This window comes from Octopus sinensis, linkage group LG6 (genome assembly GCF_006345805.1).
Source record: "Octopus sinensis linkage group LG6, ASM634580v1, whole genome shotgun sequence".
Taxonomy (NCBI): Eukaryota; Metazoa; Mollusca; class Cephalopoda; order Octopoda; family Octopodidae; genus Octopus; species Octopus sinensis.
The window spans coordinates 74302308-74325799 of NC_043002.1; the positions used below are offsets into that span (position 1 = coordinate 74302308).

Below are 23492 nucleotides of genomic sequence, written 5' to 3' on the forward strand. Positions count from 1 at the left end.
GGTAAAAAATGCATACAAAAATTATGGTATCTAACTTGAGGGTATAGAAAGACAGGGGTTCTGTAGTGTTGTTGGTAATACAGTTGTCTAGAAATTGATAGGTATATGGTTTAAGCCTTGTTAAATGAACATATTTTTCTTTTCTGTCTCCAACTGATATTTGTAATGTTTAATGTTACATTAAAGTCTGAATGAGTCAATTCATAAAAAATATTGTTTTATAGTAATATTGGTTTCAAATTTTGGCACACGGCCAGCATTTTCAGGGAGGTGGGCTAGTCAATTACATCAACCCCAATGCTCAATTGGTACTTAATTTATTGACTCCCAAAAGAATGAAAGGCAAAGCTTACCACAGCAGCATTTGAACTCAGAATATAAAGACGGGCAAAATACTGCTAAGCATTTTGCCCAGCATGCTAACAATTCTACCAGATCATTGCCCTCATATAATGTTTTCAAATGTTGGCACAAGGGCAAGAATTTCAGGGGAGGGGGTAAGTTGACTACATCAACCCCAGTGTTCTTGTTTTATCAATACCAATGAATGAAAGGCAAAGTTGAACTCAGAACATAAAAACAGACAAAATGCAGCATTTTGTCTGGCATGCTAAAGATTCTGCCAGCTGACCATCTTGTTTTAGAGTAATATTGCCAATATTAAAGAAAAGCCAAGGATTCAGAGTAACATAGAATAGAGAGTATATGAAGGACATAACATATAGAGTACATAAAGAGTAGATTGACATGACAATTGTATTTGTAAGGAAAGTAGCAGGGATCAAGGAGCAGATTTGTAAGGAGGGCAGTAGGAGATAAGCTATGAAAAAACTGGCTGGTGCAGTTTGAAGCTTAGGTTTTTGAATCCTGTTTCACCAAATTGCCTCTCCAATAGTCAGTATGCTTCTTTAAAATTTCCTTGTTGGCAGAAAGAAAGGATAAAAGAGCCCTGTAGAAAGATTAAGTGTAATAACTCAGAAACCTACAGCATGCAGGTTGGTATTAATATTCAAAGAAAAGCTCTGTTATTTAGAAAGAAATGGAAGTTCTTTTTATTTATCCTATTAGTAGTTTTTGGACTGTCAGTCAGAGACAAAAGTGCATTATTTCAATGTAATCTTTGTGGAAACCAGTCTTTAAGAATGGAAAGCAAGTTCAGACAAATGAATTCTGTGGTTTTATCAGAGACAATTACACTCATACTGATGTCAAATGGATTCCTAGATGACTTCATTATCCATAATGAGTTGTCAAAGTATTATGGTCCTTTTGGTTTGTAAAATATTCTCTTCTTCAAAATCATTTTAATATTTATGTATGTTTCAACAATATTAATCACTTTGATGCTTTATGGTAGGGCAATGAAAGGATATTGTAAAACCATGTTTATCAGCATATCTGGTAGGTTTCTAAATTGGAAACAGAAACTGAAATCTTCTGTTAGAATAATAGAACAATATTTCGAATATTATGTCTTATCCTATCATCATCATCATCATCATCATCGTTTAACATCCGCTTTCCATGCTAGCATGGGTTAGATGATTTTGACTGAGGGCTGGCAAACCAGATGGCTGCACCAGGCTCCAATCTTGATCAGGCAGAGTTTCTACAGCTAGATGCCCTTCCTAATGCTAACCACTCCGAGAGTGTAGTGGGTGCTTTTTACGTGCCACCGGCACAGGGCCCAGTCAGGCGGTACTGGCAATGACCTCGCTCAAATCTTTTTACACATGCCACTGGCACAGGTGCTATTAAGGCAACGTTGGTAACAATCACGCTTGAATGGTGTCCTTTTACGTGCCACTGGCATGGAAGCCAGTTGGCTGCTCTGGCAACGATCACGTTCGGATGGTGCTCTTGGAGCCCTACTAGCACGGGCACAAGTGCCAGTAAGGCGACGCTGGTAATGATCACACTCAAATGGTGCCTTTTATGTGCCACTGGTACAGAAGCTGGTTAGCCGCTCTGTCAACGATCACACTCGTATGGTGCTCTTTGCACCCCACTAGCACAGATGCCAATCATCGAATTTGATAGTACTAGGCTTACAAAGAATAAGTTCTGGGGTGAATTTGGTCTACTAATGGTGAAGCTCCAGCATGACCACAGTCAAATGACTGAAACAAAAAAAAAGAGTAAAAAATAATTTGTATCCCAAATTCAATGATTGATTGATTGATTCTAGTTTCAGCTCATGAGCTGTGGCCATGCTGGGGCACCGCCATTTTTACAATGTTTACAATGCTTTACGAAAATTGTTTAAATATTGGTAGAATTAGTAAATATATATATATGTCTTAGATAGGATTGATTTGATTTCACAGACCTGTTGAGGCAAGTGAAATCAAATCAATCCTATCTAATACATATATATATATATTTACTAATTCTACTAATATTTAAACAATTTTTATAAAGCATTGTAAACATTGAATTTGGGATACAAATTATTTTTTACTCTTTTTTCTTTTGTTTCAGTCATTTGACTGTGGCCATGCTGGAGCTTCACCATTAGTAGACCAAATTGACCCCAGAACTTATTCTTTGTAAGCCTAGTACTTATTCTATTGGTCTATTTTGCTGAACCGCTACATTACAGGGACGCAAACACAGTAACATTAGTTGTCAAGTGATGGAGGGGAGACAAGCACAGACACACAAACATATATATATATATATATATATATATATATACGATGGGCTTCTTTCAGTTTCCATCAACCAAATTCACTCACAAGGCTTTGGTCGACCCGAGGTCATAGTAGAAGACACTTGCTCAAGGTGCCATGCAGTGGGACTGAACCTGGAATCATGTGGTTGGTAAGCAAGCTACTTACCACACAGCCAATTTATCATTTGTTTATAATAAATTGTCCAGCGACAAATTAATGCACCAATGACTTACTAGTGTTTCATTCAAAATTTCAATTCTATAGTGGTTCTGTATAATTTTCTAACACACACACACACACACACACACACACACACACACACACACACACACACATGCACACACACACACACATACACACATATAAATGACCCATTCCGGTCATGAATGACCATGGGATTGCACCTAGAAAGTTCCCCTCCTAGGCATATGTCTGAGCAAAGGTTGTTTGTGGAAGGCCAGCAGTCACTTATGCATACCAGCCTCCTCTCTCCATGCCCCTGATGTTATCCAAGAGAAAGGCAAAGACCAGATTCAGCTTGGCACCACTTATGTTGCAACTCATTTCTACAGATGATTGAACTGGAGCAATGTGAAATAAAGTGTCTTGCTCAAGAACATAACACATAACCCGGTCCAGGAATTGAACTCATGACCTCACAATCACAAGCTCGATGCTCTACCTACTAAGCCATGATATAGATATATATCTTTCATCTTTTACTTTTTTAGTCATTAGACTATGGCCATCCTGGGGCATCACCTTGAAGAATTTGTAGTCAAATGAAGTGATCCCAATGCTTATTTTTTTAAGGCAGGTACTTATTCCATTGGTATCTTTTGCTGTACTGCTAAGTTATGGGGACATAAACACACCATCATTGGGACATAACCCAGAAACATGGGGTTGGGAAGCAAATGAGCCTTTGTCAACAAATATTACTGATGTCATATCATTTATCATACACACATCTATAGGTACATATAAATATATATACATATATACTTTTAAAGACATGGATGTATGTACTCGGTCTAAAGCACTTGGTTTAAAATACTTCGGCCTAAGAACACTAACCTAAAACACTCTCATCTAATAAATATTATTGCTACTTTTTGAGGTACTTCCAAGATTCTTCACCATTTTCTGTATTATTTACAGTTACATCTAATTCTTATCTTCAGCCTTGAGTGATTTGACATTTACAGATCTAAGAACTTTGATATTTTGATAGCATTGGTTTCTCAAGAGTTCTGAAATATTTTGTCGCAAAACAAAGAGCGATTCAATACCCAACTAATTGCAAAGAATGAGTGAGTAGACGAACATCTCTTTTAATTTCATTTTCCAGTGATTATGTAATCGATCTTCAGATCAAAGATGCATCAAAGTTGTTTTATAATTAATTGGTTGCTGGAACAGTGTGTTTGCCACAGGGAGGAAAAATTCATTAGAAAAAGACATCAGACACAGACCATAACTATTCTTTTCGCCTACACTGCTTATCAATGGCACCAGACCAATTACCAGAATCAGAAGTTACCGAGCAGTAGGATCTTGTCATTATTATAGGCTTATGAGAAGGTAGAATGTAAGCTATCAGAAAAAGCATTTTCTGAGATTGTCAAAACATTATTTAAAAAAAAAATTTCTTGAACTCTAGGCATTATAAGCTCAGTTAAACAGTTTCCATGACTGAGATCACAATATTCCCCCTGAATGGGATGATGGTCTTTTGCAGGATTCAAGACCATCAATTTTTCAGGTGAGGGGATAAGTTGATTGTATTGGCCCCAGTACCTGAGTGGTACTTTATTTTATTGTCTCTCAAGGAATGAAGGGAAAACTTGATCTCAGTTGGATTTGAACTCATAATATAAAGACCAAGAAGAAATGTCACTAAACATTATGTTCAATAGCCTAATGGTTTTGCCAGCTTGCTTTCTTCAGAGGATAGTTTATAAAATATGTTGAGTACCTCTCCTTCACATCTACTTTTAATGTCATAATCTCTTTGACCTTGACAAAGGGCTAATAGTTGTTTAGCAATGATAATTTTTATTGCCAATCCATGACCAGATGACCAAGTTTCATTTTCTCCCTTGAATTTCCAATAAAAAATATATTTCTCCTATTTCATATAGTTGACCTACCCCATGAGAATATGTTTCATTAAGAATAGTAATATATTGGTAGATTTTACTGGAAGCTGAAACTTTACAAATTGTTTCTTTGAAGTATATGTGTATTATACACACACACACACACACACACACGTACACCTTTTCATATATATATATATATATATATATATATTTCAACAATTGAGGGCAAAATTAATTAATTATTAATCAATTTCACCAAGTGTTCAGTATGCAAAGGGACCATTCAAGGCGAATTCAAATTATTACATTATATAAAAGGGCTTAGTAAAATAAATTACTTTGCCGCATACTGAACTCATTAGAAATAGCAGCTTTTTAGCTGCTATTTCTAATGAGTTCAGTATGCGGCAAAGTAATTTATTTTACTAAGCCCTTTTATATAATATATATATATATATAAAATCAAAATAAGCAACAAGGATATCCAGAGGCAATGCAGTATGATCGTTTCATGCGACTCCATTTACTTGAACAATGAGCATTGTTCAATTAAATGAAGTTGCATGAAATGATTGTACAGCATTACCTCTGGATATCCTTGTTGCTTATTTTGATTATAATCACCTTATTTTAAATTGTATGGATAATACCATACTAAATTCTGGTGCCTCAACTTAAGTACCATATTCATCTGAATCTAAATTTTTTACTGAACTCATCGACCATACCTAGAGTATATATATATATACACATATATATGATGGACTCTCCCATCAAAGACAACATACTAGCATTCAGCTTTTGCCAAACAATCTGCACACATGATTTGTTTATAGTGATCAAATGTTTGTGCCACAAATTAGCTCACTCTCTCCATCAAATCAATGTTGTCTGAACAGAGGTGCATTGTTTACCACACGTCAGGTGTCAAAGTGATCACAAAACAATGTGAGATGAAGTGTTTTGATCAAGAACACACCACCTGGTGTAGGAATTGAAATCACAATCTCACAATTACAAGTGCAACAACCTAACCACTAGGTCATTCACTGTGGTGAATTCACCGTGTACTAGCTATAGAAAATATTTTGATATTGGAGCATATAATCCCTTGATGGAAAAAAAAAATGAGAATAAGTACATGGGGGAATCAAACCCACATCTCTTATATTGATGATAAGTGTGCTGACCAATTACACCAACTTGACTATCTGAGTTCTTTCTATTATATTTAACAACTATAATTTCATAGCGTTATGTAAACAAACAAAGATGTGTGTATTCTGTGTTAAATTAAGAAATGGTGACAAGTGAAAATTCTGTAAATAATAATTATAAGCTTTAAGTTTATAAGTATTCACCATGTATAGGTTATAGAAAATAGTCTGATATTGGAGTGAATATAAGAGGTGTATATAAAAGGTTCAATTCCCACTCCTAATGCCTGTGATGGGCATAGGTACAGCCCTATCCTTTATGCCACCCCATTAAAACTAAAATTATGCACATGTGTGCATGTGTATGTGTGCATGTATGTACACATCAGTATGTGGTGCATGTGTGTGTGTATAAGTATGTATATATACACACACATATATATGCACACTCATACACACACATGTATATGCATATATATATATATATATATATATATATACATACACACACACGTGCACACACACACATACAAACACATGCATACACATATATACACACACACACATATGCGCACAGACACACACATACACAAACACGCATACTCATATATATCTATCTATTTATTTATCTATACATATATATATATATGCACATACACACAAATATTTTCACATATACATATATAGACACAAACAGATAGACACATGCATACGTATGAATATCTGTCTATATATATCTATGTACAATTCATGTTGTATTGTCCTTCACTAGGGCATGTAATTTTGTATGCTGTGTAGTGTGTGTGTGTGTGTGTGTTAAAGGATATCCATTAAGGATCTAGGTATATCAAAGTGAAAATCCAAGGATGAATAGAACCATAAATGTGGCATAAAAACATAATAAACACAGATGATTGGGTTATCTGGTATAGTTACAATTGTTTTGTCAACTCTTAATTGTGACATGGTATACTCAGGTATGTAGTATGCACAAACTCCTTTAAATCATGTAATACATTATGCAACCCTCAATTCATCAGATATACCAAATATACAAGCGAGCAATGACATGCTGAAGAGTCAACAGATCATTAACAAATGAAAGTTTGAATCAGAATTACCAACATTTCAGAAATGTAAAGTGGGTGGAACTATAATCAAGAGGGTTGATAGCAGAATATGGTTGTAAATTATAGAATAGTTAAAAAGTATAACTAAGATGTCATTACATTTTGTGACATCACTCATAAAAACTGGTACTAGCAAAACAGGCTTATATAGCATCAGATAACAGGTGCTGAGTATGACATCTGACTCTATCAAAACATTTTTGAAGTCAGTTGCTATTGTCGTTCTCAGAAAAAAAAAAAGAAAGAAAACAAAAAGAAACCATTTACAATTTATAATGTCTTGTACATCAATGGCATGATCAGTATCAACATAAAAGATATAAAGGGTATAAAATTTACATTAGTTAAATATCAAAATTTAGAGAGATCGATTATATAACTGCTATGAAGTTACAAGTTGAAAGGCTAGAATTGGTAGAGATGGAAAAACAAAACCAACAGTCACATTAAAAACTCGAAAAACCATGAATCCCAATATTTTTATCGATATTGTTACTTTATTATTATTGAGAGTAAAGCAAGTCTATTAAAATCATATAGGTTAAGTAGATAGGTCATACCAGTAATAATAATAATAATTTAAAATTACGAGGAACATTCAGAAAATGTTAAAAGAATTTAAAATAAATTACAAAGAATTATAAAAGAATTAAAAAGGCCATAAATGTTAAAAGAATTTATAAGGATTATACAGAATTGTAAAAATCATAACCAGGGAGGATGAAGCAAGTATAAAAAGCAAATTGATTAAAGTTATTAAATTGTAAATTATATAAAATTACAATTACAAGAAGTGTTCATTGAAGATTTCCCCTGATCCACTTCCCAAGGACTGGGATAAATGAAACTTGACATAATTATTAGTCCTCCTCTACATAGCCACCACCAATGATGATACACTTTTCCCATTGCTTTATGTAGCTGTGATGTCCTCATCTGAAGAAGTCGGTAGGTTGCATCTGGAGCCAAGACTTTACCCCAGAAATAAGTTCATCATCCAAAAAGTGCTTCCCCTTCATAAAAGACTTCATGGTTGGAAAGAGGTGGAAGTCAGATGGTGCGAGGTCGAGGGAGTAAGTGGGATGAGGAAGGATTTCATAGCTGCAGGAGCATGCTATCATCTGGGCAACATGTGCATTGTGAACTGGGGCATTGTCTTGGAGGAACTGGACTCCTTTGACAGCATGCCACACCTCCCTACTTTGACGGTGTCCTGCAATTTCTGCAGCAGAAAAGCATAATGTCCTGTTAATTGTACTGCCCTTTGCCAGAAAATCCATCATCACTACTCTATGCTGGTCCCAAAAGACTGTGAGCATCACCTTGTCTGCTGAGGGTTGGACCCAAGCCTTCTTTGGAGGTAATGAGTTATCATGCTTCCATTGCTTTGACTGGACTTTAGTTTCAGGATTGTAGTAATGGACCCATATCTCATCCTGTGTGATAAGCCTGCATAAAAATCTTCCTCGTTTTCTTGGTACATTGCCAAAAGAGCCTGGGAGCAATTGACTCATTTCTGCTTCTGAAAAGGTGTGAGCATCCAGGGAAACCATCATGCAGACAACTTCCACATGTGCAAATGGTCATGAATTATTTTTTCCATAGACCCTACACTTATCGTCACGTCTTCGACTAGTTGTCAAATAGTTATGCAGCGATCCTCTAAAATGACAGCTTCCACTTTATGGATGGTGTCATCATCAGTGGCAGAATGTGGTCATCCAGTAATAGGAGCAGTTTCCACTGACGTCCAACCACTTTTAAACTGGCAATGCCAGTGCTTGACTACGTCATATGATGATGAATTGTCACCATAAACTTCTTTCATCTCATTGAAAGTCTCTTTTGGTGTACGACCTTTCAAGTATAAGAACCTAATCACTGATCTGCATTCAACTGCCTCCATTATAACACTTTAGTCCACTTCAGCAGTTGTAAAAGACAAATGAATATTAGTGGAAAGCTACAATTTATATTGTGACATGTAGAGACATGTATAATTACACCTGTACAAGTTCCATTTCCTGCAATAACTGGAAGTGGGTCAGGGGAAATCTTTAATGAACACCCCTCGTATTGGCATATGTTGTTAGAAGTAATGTTATACAAAGGTAGTTAAAGTATGATCAAATTATTAGTATTAATAATATTAGGATATGCTAGGCTGCCTAAATACATAATTCATTGTAGGTTTATTGATATGTATCTAGTGTTCAGAGATTTTATAGAATCTATTGAAGTATAAGAAAGTTCTTATTTTTTAAAAATATTCTATTTTTTATTTTTTGTCCACAAAGAGCTAAACATAGAGGGGACAAACAAGGACAGACAAAGGAATTAAGTCGACTACATCAACCCCCAGTGTGTAACTGGTACTTAATTTATCAACCCCGAAAGAATGAAAGGCAAAGTCGACCTCAGCGGAATTTGAACTCAAAACGTAACAGCAGATGAAATACTGCTAAGAATTTTGCCCGGTGTGCTAAGGTTTCTGCCAGCTCGCCATATAAGAAAGTTCGGTGGATCTATTAATAACATCACCTGTGCATTTTAAAATTTCCAACAATTCCAGATAGCAGAGAGATTGTATCCATATCTATCACAAGCATAAAGCTTAGCATATCTAGTGATGCTCCATGATACTTTTGGCCTTTAACTCCAGGACTTCATGGAGAGTGATGTTATTTTTGCATTATCTCTCCTAAATGTTTGAAGATGATTGTGTATACTCAATTTAAAATCTGAAGCTGAGCTTACGTAAATGAAACCATGTACATTAGTTTTTAACATTACTTTTATAAACAATCTTTTAGTTAGGAATTAATTTCCAAGTGGACATTCGTCGCTCAACTCACCCCCCAAAAATGTGTTAAATTTTTTTTTATCAACGAACAAGTCACAGTTTTGAGCAATGAAAATTTTGACACCAAATTGGAAATAAATGTTTAAGTGAAGTTAACAGCCTCTGCATTTCGGAATGGCTAACTTGTGTCTTCCATACTGCAGGAGTGGCTGTGTGGTAAGTGGCTTGCTTACCAACCACATGATTCCGGGTTCAGTCCCACTGCGTGGCACCTTGGGCAAGTGTCTTCTACTATAGCCTCGGGCCGACCAAAGCCTTGTGAGTGGATTTGGTAGACAGAAACAGAAAGACGCCCATCGTATATGCGTGTGTGTGTCCAACATTGCTTGACAACCGATGCTGGTGTGTTAACGCCCCCATAACTTAGCGGTTCAGCCAAAAAGACCGATAGAATAAGTATTAGGCTCACAAAGAATAAGTCCTGGGATCGATTTGCTCGACTAAAGGTGGTGCTCCAGCATGACCACAATCAAAATGACTGAAACAAGTATAAGAGAATACAATCTCAGATCAAAACACTTACTATGCAAGTATATCTCTATAATATGTATGTATGTATGTATGTATGTATGACAACTGGATTAGTGTAAATACACTAATAAGATAGGGAAGTAGGAGAGAGTGAGAGAGAGAAAGAAGGAGAGAGAGAGAGAGAGAGAGAGAGAGAGAGTGTGTGTGTGTGTGTGTGTGTGTGTGTGTGTGTGTGTGTTGGAAGTCGTTTGTGTATTCATTGTTTTAACAGCAGGGCTTCTGTTTGTTCATGTACGAATATAACTCTCTCTTCATTGCTTTAACAATCATTAACGTATATTTGTACGCGTATGAAGCATTGCGTTATAACATTCAGAAACACCTTCCATTATACCAATTTTCACTTTCAGTTGTATCCAACATATGGTTAATAATGACAACAACAACAACAGCAGGGGAGGACGCAAAATGGCCCAGTGGTTAGGGCAGCGGACTCGCGGTCGTAAGAATGCATTTTCGATTCCCAGACTGGGCATTCTGAGTGTTTATTGAGCAAAAACATCTAAGCTCCATGAGGCTCTGGCGGGGTGGGGGTGGTGAACCTCGCTGTACTCTTTCTCTCACTCTTTCTTCTTACTTCTGTCACAAAGCAGAGGAACTATGGTGTAAAAAGCCAACGTAGCTTTCGCGCCCGTGCAATCGCCAGTCTAGTGCATGTGGTAGGTGGATCGGATCTTCAAGTTGCCACACGCATTCTTAGTAGCTTAGAGTAGGCTCGAATTATGAGATTATTATTTGTGGTTAATGGCGTGAGTCCTGGTTGGAAGAAAAAGACAACACCAACAACAAAGCACTACCCAGCGATATGACTATTACGAGTGAGCTTTTCTGTGGTTGCTCGACCTGTAATAAATAGCAACCAAATCCTCCTCAAATCACAATCTACTGTCTTAGAAAAGAAGGGGTACATTCAACGTAGTAACCCCCCCCCCACACACACACATAGCTTTTAACGTTTGTTTCAGTCATTGGACCTCGGCCATGCTGGGGCACTGACTTGAAGGGTTTAGTAAAAAAAAAACATCCACACCAGTACTTATTTTTTAAGTCTGGTATTTATTCCATTGGTTTCTTTTAACGAACCATAAAATTATGGGGACTTAAACAAACCAACACCGGTTGTCAAACGATGGTGTTGGGAAAGGAAAAACACACACACACACACACACACATACGACGAGCTTCCGCACAATTTCTGTTAACCAGGTCAGATCCGTCGCGTGACTTTTAGAGGGCCCCCTGCAAGTTTTTGTTTCGAGGCCCCACCCCTTGAATCAAAATTCATAATTTATGCACCTTTTATTCATAACTATATTTTACTTTATTCTATCTGAAGTTCAATATTTCACGTTATCCTAAAGAACATCTTTAAAGGTACAAGTTTAAAAAGATTTATTTAGGTCTATTTCAAATCGTTTAATTCATGTTCAACATCTCAACCAAAGTAAACAGATGACTCATCTACGTATTTTGATCTTAACATGGGGCCCCTCAACCGCGGAGGCCTCCTGCGACTGCAGGAGTTGCAGAGGCTTAGCAACAGCCCTGAACAGATTCACTCAAAAGTCATTGGTTGACCTGAGGGCTATAGTAGAAAAAAAACAACTTTGTCCAAGATGCCGTACATTGACACTGAACCTGAAACCAAGCGATTGCAAAGCAAACTTCTTAACCACACAGTCACCCAAATGGGTACGTGCAAGAATGCTTTCGATAATATTTCATTTGCTCAGTTTTATTTGAATAAGACGAAACAACGCCGTCTTGAGTTGTATATTTCATTCGTATATCTCTGACCATATATCTATATATACTTATTTGTATATTGACGCGTGCAAATGCGTAAAAGAATATGCTAGCAAGAAAAAGCCAACACGGTTCAAATAACTAACTAAATAAATAAATGCCACCAATTTATAACAGAGGTGAGAATGTTATGAAATACACAGCAACAGCACAAAAGCAACAGAAAGAATAGAGATGCGTTTTTATGTATATTATTCTGCAACCGCTTGCGTTGTGTAAACGCTCTTATCTTTATAACGAGATAGAAAATGTCATTTATATTATTCGTAATGACTGAAAAATATCTATTTTAAATCAAGTCTCTCTGTCTGTTTGTCTGTATGTCTCTATTTCTTTCGCTCTCTCACACATGTAGATTTGGTTGTGCAAACAGATAAATATAGCTCAAAACATAAGTGCACGTGTGTGAAGGTAACGCAGCTTAGCAGTAAGAGTATTCCGCTCACGATCGTAAAGTCGTGAGTTCGAATCTCGGCGGCGCGTGGTGCCCTTGAGTTATTTTATTTATGCGTCTTTTTCAAGCCTAGCCAGGCTCATAGGCCCGGTTTCTATGGCGTATGAGTGAGAGAAGTTGGGGCGAAAGAGTACAACAGGGGTCGCCACCACCCCCTACCGGAGCCTCGTGAAGCTGTAGGTGTTTTCACTCAATAAACACACACAACGCCCGGTCTGGGAATCGAAACCGCGATTCCGCTGCCCTAACCACTGGGCCATTGCACCTCCACAGGTGTCCTTGAGTAAGACATTTTATTTCACGATGCAGGAATTAGATGTATCACGCTGAACCTCTCTGAGAACTACGCTAAGGGTACGCGTGTCAATGGAGTGTTCAGCCACTTCTACGTTAATCTCACGAGCAGACTGTTCTGTTGATCGAATCTACAGGAACACTCGTCGTCCTAACCAACACACACACACACATATGGTTTATAGATGAGAATCAGATAGTCTCCGTATAGAATACACTTAGCAGGGCTCAAGAGAATTGAACTTGAGAGCGGGTATAGAAATAAATGTGGGGTTAAGCAAGTTAGATCAATATATAAGGTTTTACTATATTAATACCTGAAATACAAGAAATGTATACAAATTATATATATATATATTATATATATATATATATATATATATATATATATATATATATATATATATATACGTGTGTGTGCGTTTACATACAAAACAGGTCCGACTTACACAGTATACAAATGAAATAGAAAATTTAAGGGGTTGCAGAAAAGTATTACAAATCCAACAGCTGTTTCTGGGGGCTCGGTGGTCCAAAATAATGTTTGTGGATTGATTCCATCATAGGATGTGATGAGCCTCCGTCTTCAGGGAAGAAGATCTGACATTTGAGGTTTTAAAGGAGAGAAGTTCAAAGATGGGATGATTTTGTGGAGAGCTAAGTGTATTGGGAGGAGGAGTTGGAGAAGTATTCTGATAGGGAATAGTGAGAGGAGAAAAATAAGTATCAGGAGTGAGGAGTTAATAGTAGGGAGTTATAGTAGCTGACGTGGAAAGTAAGAAGAAGAGGGGAAGGTTTTGTAGGTAGCATGTAAATGGTAGTCTATTGTGCTATTTCTCTCTCTCTCTCTCTCTCTCTCTCTCTCTCTCTCTCTCTCTGTGCGCGCGCGCAGCAGGACCGAACCCGAAATTAAGTGGTTGTGAAGCAAACTTCTTAACCATACAACCACACCTTACAAATATATACATACACATTTGGGACCACTTTAGCGAGCAGTTTAACTCTAAGCCCCAGCCCTAACCAGATCTGATCATTTCACAGTGTAGACTAAGGGTGGGTCTTACTGTAGACCGCACGCTAAAACAGCACCCATTTTATATGAATACACATATACATATATTCCCAGCGCTTGAATTCATTTAGATCCAGGGACAGAGAAAACTCCACTTCCTTGACACGCTTTCTCTGGAGACTTCGTAACTTCTGAGACGAAACACCCAGCATCAAGTGGACTATTACAGACAGGGTGCCACCATATTCCCCCAGCACACCTAATTGTCAGCTGTGCCTCCACGAAAAACTGCATATCATCTACCAATCCGTAGTATCCATCAACAAGAAATCTGAGGTATCGTATTGCTATCACCGGAGATACACCCTTCTGGTAAATTTCAAGCCACTGACCGCTGACAATCCTGATATACCTCCTTAGTACCAGCCACCCATAGTACCACCTGCACCAAGGTGACCGTCACAAATGAACCCCTATGAACAGTACCGCAAATCACCAATCTCCAACACTTCTCCATGCCTATCTACCCGCATACCCTCACTCCTTGTGCATAACCACACGAGTATATGTGTACGTGCACGCATGTGCATGACTGCGCATATGCATCTGCTCGCCGTATGCATGTGCACTTTGTGTGCGCGGGTGTACATGTGCGCGCATGCGCACCCATATACATGTGCACCTGTGCATGTATGTACGCGTGCACGCTCGTTTGTGCGTACGCGTGTGTGCTTGTGTGCATATGTACATGGAGATAAAGGTGTGCACGTGTGTGTGTGTGTGTGTATGTGCGCCCGCGTGTATGCATGTGTACCTTCGTGTTTGTATGTGAGTGTACGTGCGCGCGCGGATGGATGTGTGAATGTACATCTAAGCACACATGCACACTTGTGTAAGTACGGATGAATACACGCACATATATGGACATGTACATGTACATATATACCTCCACATCTACCGCCTCTTCCTACTTCCCCCAATCACACGACCGATTTCTTGACCACCACGCAGTCGATTTCCTGTTCACCATGCGGTATTTTCCAACTAATTGCTGTCACCGGAATACCAATATTAAACCGCTACATCGCGCGACCTTTCTCGGCCAATCGCAGGCTAACATCTAATAGTAAACACCGACTCTCTACAACCGAACTCTCATTCAGACCCCAATGGCCGAAGACTACACTTATTGGTTTCAGATTTTGGCACAAGACCAGCTAGTTCGAGGAAGCGGAGTTAATCGATTTCATCGACCCCAGAACGCAACTGATACTTATTTTATCGACTCCAGAAGAACGCAAAGCAAAGTCGACCTCGGCAGAATTTGAACAAAGAACGTAAAGGCGAACGAAATGCCTGTAAGCATTACACATTTTGGAGCCTTTAAATATTCGGTGAACAAATTGCTGAAATGGAATCGATAAGAATAAATTATGTAAAAAGAAAAAAAATCAAAGAAAACAACTGCTTACTTGCCAACTTGGATCAGCCATCCGATAGTAAACAAAATTGTCTGTAATCCAGGAATATATCGCAGATAGAGTCATTTTGTTTGACGGACTTGCTTTCATTGCCATACATATTAGGGCAGCATAGGAAAATGGAGGTTTTACACAAGAGTTTGTTTTATAATCAATTGTCTGATGCTTATTTGTATTTTTGGAATTGTTTAGATACATAAAATGGCTGTATTTTAATCTAGAGTCCGATTCTCCATCATCTTGAACAACCCGTAAAACTCCGTTGTCGTCAGCTTCTTCCGATACCCCTCCTCTACGTCCCATCGATGTTGTCAAAACCCGCGCTGATTCGCAGTTTGGAGACGGCGACGGATTTGGTACCCGAAGAATCTTTAAGTTCTGAAGCCAGTTCAGACTGGTGAGACTATCGTCCAAATTAATTGAGCCGGTATTGTAGGTGTCAGACGGGTATTTGGATAACCAATTTTCACGCAGTTGTTTTGCCAAGTTACTCGTCGTGTAAATAGGCATTTTGAGAGATGAAAGCACTCCAGTGCTCAGGAGAGCTTCACTACGGTCCGAGGAAGCACCCTCCACGGTTTATTCTGCCTGTATGTAAAAATGGAAAATAAAAATTAGTGATTTCCTTCAATTAGCAATAAAAAGTTTTATAAACTATAGAGATATGGTGGTATTATCTTATTACATTGTGTAACAAAATTAAAATTTTTTGTCTTTGGTCAGTAAGTGTTATTTCCTATTTGCTTCTATCTGAAAATCAAAAGAAATAACAACTACACCTCTCAAACTTTGCTTTTGTCACCCGGACATCAATGTTTTGAAACTGACCTATTTTCCATTACATTTCAGACAGATTCAGCGGTGAGTTGCTGAAGCAGAAATATCGTTATAGCAAATATTCTGCTCAAATACCACAGATTTGCTTGACTGTAACCGCTTGAGTGTGTCTCTTAGTGGCTAACAATATGTACAAATCTGACCATGAGCAGGAGTGGTTGGGGAGTATCAGAGTCATGTGTTGAGAGGAATTCTTCGGGGTTTGAATAAATGTAACAAAAGCAAAGTTTGAAGGAAATATTAACCAGTTTTTCATACTTTCTAGGGATAGGCAAATAGGAAATAATAGTTGCTACATAAGGACAAAAATTGTGTTATACAGTGTTATTTTATTGGTATCTAATTTACCGACACCGACAGAATGACAGCCAAGCTAGCAAGATTTAAATTTTGGACATCATGGTACGAAATTCTGGAAATTTTGAACACCGTGATTCTAAATTCTAGTCAGCACGAAGCAATTATTCAGGTGCCTATTGACCAAGTTATCCACACTACTGATATAGACTGATATTTTTTTTTTAAATGTTTTTGTATGACATGCAGATATGTACACATGAATGCACGTATGTAAGAATTGTGGTGAAATCAGTAATAATAATGTACAATATAGGTGTCCATATCCTACAACATAAGAACATTTCGAATCAAGACTGCCATCAAATTCAAGCGACTAGGTAATCGACTGAGACAGAAAAGTTTAAAATGTGTAATTGTTAACGAAGTTAACTGCTTAGCGTATGTAAATAACCCATTCAAAAAGTAATAAAAAAAAGAAGACAATTATTGGACATGATGACGCTCTCGTGAGACAGTAAAATATGTTTTAACACACGCGTTTACATCAAAAGTGTTGCAAATCAAATATTATTTAGCAGTATATAGGTTTCATTTTCCTGGTACAAGGCCAGCAAGCTCAAGGGAGAGAGTAAGTTGATGTAATCGACTCCAGTATTCATTTTACTGACCGCGAAAGGATGAAAGGTAAAGTAGACTTCGGCGTAATTTGAACTCAGAACATAAAGACGAAAGGAATGTCGCAAAGCATTGCACCCGGCGTGCTAATGATTTCGCCAGCTCACTGCCTTTTTGTTTGGTAACATATTATGAAATATTTATGAATAACTTACAACAGTCGGAATTCTCAGACAAGGATAAAAGACAAATACGTGTTTGTAAATCCAATCATCAAAAGGGCTGCAGAAGCTATACACATTAACTCTATGCAAGTGATGATACATTAATGAATGTGAATGTAAACCTTGAACAGTAAGAATGTACATAAATGATTAACAAATTAGTCAATTATTTCTTTACCGCATGCAAGCGACAAGGATATGGGAATATTTTTGACAACGTGGGCTGGGAAGATGATTCACAGGTAGTTAACACAGGAGATCTGGGGGATCTTTTCGGTTTGAACGGCAGTTTTTAACATAATTTCTAGGTAACTAAAAAATTTTAAACTTCGTATACTGGTAGAATGTGTTTATAAAACACCCTTTTCTCTTGGTTTTATTGAGAAAATTCTATAGTTTGTAAGATATTTGGGGTTTTTTTCTTCAATTTCTGCAATTTCAACCAATCGATGACGTCCATTGAGTTAAAAATTTCATATGACACCGCTAGAAAAAACTGCCGTTCAAACCGAAAAGATCCGATCTGGGTCCTACATAACTAGATTTTACTTGGTTTCATCAAGAATTAACGATACGTTTTCCCCAAAATATTTCTCCCCAAGACAATTAGTCACAGACATCACCTGGATTCAAATAGATCGAGCTATCATATCCAAGAGTCCTGCAATTCGCCACGATTTTACTAACCTCCGCTCGCACCTCACATGTATACTATGCTTTAAACATAATAAAGTTTCAGTGTGGGTTAGATAAAAAATATATAAACGCATTTTTTCCCCATGTTATTGATATGTGGAAGAAAAACTTCCTCCCTCCCTCTTTTTTCTGTAGAGTGTTTCGATTGTATTTCTCCTGAATTATGCTGTGTTTTGCATTAAATCTATACCTGCATCTATAAATTTGTCTGTCCGTCTGTCTGTATGTTTCGCTTAGGCATAGCGATACTAATAATCTAGTGTTAAAACACAATATACACGTGCTTCAGAATAAAGCATTAGTTGAGTACAGAGCGCAATACGAAATTGGATAAATGACAAAGGGACAGGAAACAATACAATGAACTTCATTAGCTGATAGTTGTTTTTGCTATAAGATGCACTGCACTACTCAAAGCCGATTGCATGTGCATCACTTTATAGCTTCGTCGGAGCTTTTAAAATAAAAGACAAGTTTATTTAGGAAATCACTTACATGTATAGCAGAAACAGCAGTAGGCTAATGAAGGTAGATAGATAGATAGATAGATAGATAGATAGATAGATAGATAGATAGATAGATAGATAGATAGATAGATAGATAGATAGATATGTGTGTGCGCGTGTATGTGTGTGTATGTATGTATATATACATATACATATATGTGTGTGTCTGTGTGTGAATTTATCGTAAGATTGGTGATCTTTTGAAGCTGTCACTTTGATTTTTAGCAAGCGGTATTTTTACCCTTCTTTTCTATATTATTACTCATTATTACTGTTTATAATAGTAATAATACTTCACACACACACACATATGTATGTATACACACACACACACACCACACACACACACACACACACACACACACACACATATATGTGTATATATATATATATATATAATATATATATATATATACATATATATTTGCGTGCGTGCGTGTGTGTGTGTGTATGTATGTGTGTGTATATAGAGAGAGATACAGAGCTTTTGTATAAAAGCGTAACACCACATATCTTTGAGAGTAGGGTCAATGGAAATGGTGACGCTATGGCTCTCCAAAAATATTTAACGAGGCGAGTGAAGCTACACTACCAGTAATTGTATGTGGATTGTGGAATAGTTCAGAGAGCGTGCAACTGCAATAACACACATGCATACATGAACTTTTCAGATACAATTTCCAAGTGGAACAGTAAAAGTATGCAAAACTTTTTCGAAGTTCGATATATGAGCGTTGTTGTTATCGAAATTCCAGTGATGAATCTTTTGTTTCTTTGTTAGAAACCAGCTTACTCCTTCTATGAAAAATACCAATAAACAGAAAAAAAGTAAAGACATTTATTCATCCATACATACATGCTTACGCACACATCTATATAACTATACATGCAAACAGCATCTCACAATAAATACATTAAAAAAAAAACTGTTATTGATTAAGACATTCAATGAATATAGGAAAAGCGATCTTGTTAAATACACTTAACTATCGTTAATAGTTCAATCTACTTTACTGAAAATAGGTCTAGCAGCAGCTCACTGCTGACATTTGTTTTGACAAATGCTTCTTCATTAGCATTCACTATTGATTTTAAATACTCCCATGGTCAATGTCTGCTCACACACTGGCCTTCCTATCTGGGAAAGATGTCCCTTGACCTCCTCTAAGCACTATGAAAGCTGAGATAAGCTCCAACATATTGCACTTATCTATACAGGATACCGAACTGAAAACTGACGAGTAAGTTTCGGAAGGTACCTACAATTGGCAAGGGTGAAGAGTGAATCTCCTTTCACTAGAATAAACGAACGAATCTTGATTTGGGGTTTAAAAACTGGGTAACCATAATCATAAAATCATAAAATTATAAAAGCCCCATTTAAAAAATCCTTTTGCCTGTCTCGTGTATCAAGTGAGACACAGGACATATTTCTATGGCACCCATGCGTCATATATAATATACAAACACAGTATTTTTCGACTACCAGAGTAACTGGGGACCCACAAAAGAAAAGCTTTATATTACCCAGATTGTATGAAACAAGAGCAAAGTAAAAGTTTGAAAACAAGCACGGGAATTTAAGACAAATTTATGAAAATACTTCGGGCAGATAAATGGTTAAACGCCATTAATACTGTGTGACTTGATCATCCGTTACCCTTTTCACCGACCAAATACTGACATGTTGCATCTAACACTTTAGGAAACCTAGGTGATGCGAATGTGAGATAAAGCTTCGAAATGTAGATCCAGTCAGTAAGTTGTGTGATGACACATGAGGTGGATGGTTTATTTTTCCCACCATCTATTGATTGCATCCAGGAATAGCTGGCTACTTAGGTTTTAATACAAGTGATTATTGTTGTTGTCAATGATGACTATAATGATGATAATGGTGGTGGTGGTGGTGGTGGTGGTGGTAGTAGCGGCGGTGGGTGGATGTGGTCGGTAGCATTGATGATGAGGAGTATGTGTGTGTGAGAAAGAGAAGGCGAGAGATTTATTTATGATGACAAATATAACATAATTACTGTTTTCATTGCAGACGCCATTACAAATGATCATTGGTCATCGAAATACTACTACTACTACTACCACCACCACCACCAATGATATTTATATTACCTGTAATAATGGCTTCAAATTTTGGTACAAGGCCAGCAATTTTGGGGAGGGGTCAAGTCGATTACAAAGACCCTCCAGTGCTCAACTGGTTCATATTTTATCGAGCCCGAAAAGATAAAAAGGAAAAGTCAACCTCGGCGGAATTTGAAATCAGAACATAAAGAGCCAGAAGAAATGCCGTTAAGCACTTTGTTCGACGCGCTAACGATTCTGCCAGCTTGCTATCCTAATTCTTTCTAATTTTAGCACAAGGCAAGCAATTTTTGAGGGCAGTGTGTGTGTGTGGGGGAGTAAGTCGAGTACAGCGACCCCCCCCCCCAATGCTGAACTGGTATTTATTTTATCGACGTTGAAAACTGAAATGCTAAGTGAACCTCTGTGGGATTTGACACCAGAAATTAAAGAACCAGGTGAAACACTGCTGAGTAATTTTTTTCCCGATGCGGTAACGATTCTGCCAACGCGCTGCCTTTTGCCATCGCTGCTGCCAATCCAACTCGATCCAACCACACCATCTTCAGATTAGAAGAATACCAGAAAAATGAATAAACGAGTGTTGTGCTTGCAACACAGATCCACATTAGCTACCGTTTCAGCACACACACAAACACATGCCATCGCGCCTTTATTTGTGAGTTGACACTGCTAAATAAAATGTACCAACAATATCCGTTTAATAGAAGGGAAAATCATGAACACGCACACACACACACATACACACACACACACACACACACACACACACACACACACACACACACACGATACAACACAACACCCGTGGACATGTTTACCAAGTCAGAAAACAGCACAGCTCCCATGACTTTCGGAAACATTTTTTCACGTTAAGAGTTGCTGAAGTATGGGACAAACTGCTGGCATCAGTTGTTAGTTGTCGGAGCACTGCATCCTTCAAAACTTCCATGCTTCCTGAGATTCGTCAACACTACACCTGATTTTCTCCCCTCCATACACACGCAAGCATGTATCTGACTCGTACACTGTTCACTTTCCAGACATTTGTACATTACTGCATATTCTTTATACGCACTTTTTGACAAGTTGTGGTGCACCTGAGCACAGTATACAATAATTTCGTTATTATAAAATAAAAATGGGAATGCATGTGGAGTTCTAAATATTGGTTATTTGTCGTGCAATTTAAAATTTTGATTGCAGTACACACACACACTGATAGATAGATAGATAGATAGATAGATAGATAGATAGATAGATAGATAGATAGATAGATAGATAGATAGATATAGATAGATAGATAGAAAAATAGATAGATAGACGGATGGTTATAATGTGTGTCTGAAGAAACATCTTCGTTTTTATATACTTAATGAGAAAATAGATTTGGATTTGTGATTCTATCGTAATTACAAAATACAAGTTGATCAATCATTATATTTCAGATAGTTATTGATCAACGTGTATTAGAAATTCTTTTATCTTTTTCCCACAGCTATTTTACTTTGAATGTACAGTAATGTTCACTTCCACGGACACTTATATGTGTGAAAGTGAATTCATTAGCAATAACATTTGTTTGCTTGTTTAAAGAAATTTTTTGAAAATACTTTTAAAAAAAACTGATTAAGAATAACAAATATTTGGTTGTATTATATCGTTATAATCGGAATGTTTAATGTGAAATATGTTTCAGATTTGTTTCAGGTATTTATCGACCCTTTGTATAGCACATAAACTCCATAGAGGTCAGTATTTACCAGTCTACCGATCCCTACTCTACAACAAGTATTTTAAAAACGTTTTCTTTTCGCTTAACCTGTTCATCACATCCGGCAGCGTTGGCGTACCTCCTGTAAAGAATATAATATAAAATGACTGAATACCATAAAACAGACAATAATGGATCCAATTTTACGGAGACCATAAAACACAACGTATAATATGTTATTAATTATATTTTGATAGAAGGCGGCGAACTGGAAGAATCGTTACCGCGACGGAAAAAAAAGCTTAGCGACATTTCTTCTACCCTTACATTTTAAGTTCAAATTCTGTTGAGGTCGATTTTGCCTTTCATCCATTTCGGGGTCAACAAAATACCAGGGATCTTTTCCCTTTGAACGGCAGATCGAGGAATTCATTTTTTGTAACTAAACACTTTCAAACTTCGGACACTGGTAGAGTTAGGGTTTTAAGGTTAATGTTTTAGGGTTACGGTTAGGGTTTTAGGGTTGGGATGTTAGGGTTAGGGTTGGGATTTTAAGGGTTAGAATTACGAAAAAAAGTGAAAAATGAAGAAATTGGAGGGGGGAAAAAAGTCATTCCGAAAATGGTAGCTGAAAAACAGGAAAAAAAACGAACTAAAAGCAGTTGAAATGCACGAATGATTGTGGTGGTGCCATGAAGTAAACATGCTTCAGATACACTCGTTTATTCATATAAACGTAACTGAGATGAAATATGTCATAAATAACAGTGACGAACGAAATATACACCGCCGGAAGTTGTTGTTGACAAACAACAGCAGTAATTTTATTCAGCTGAATACACGTCATTGATTGGTTGAAATTACCGAAATACGACTACTTTAACACAAAATAACTTTTAAAATACAAACTTTTTTTCAACAACACTAAGAGTAAAAGATTGTTTTATATGACACATTCTACCAGTGTCCGAAGTTTGAAAGTGTTTAGTTAC

At 37.2% G+C, this 23492-nt stretch overlaps 1 protein-coding gene across 3 annotated transcripts in view; it reads right to left on the reverse strand.

Moving 5' to 3' along the window:
• The window catches only part of LOC115213529 (forkhead box protein J1-B-like), a 228762-nt gene that overhangs the window by 32377 nt on the left and 172893 nt on the right, over positions 1 to 23492 (reverse strand). For all 3 annotated transcript variants that reach the window (XM_029782550.2, XM_029782549.2, XM_036504025.1), the window contains one exon: positions 15500 to 16096. In XM_029782550.2, the coding sequence (XP_029638410.1) occupies positions 15500 to 16018 (519 nt within the window). In that variant the 5' untranslated portion in view covers positions 16019 to 16096. The remainder of the gene's footprint in view (positions 1 to 15499; positions 16097 to 23492) is intronic.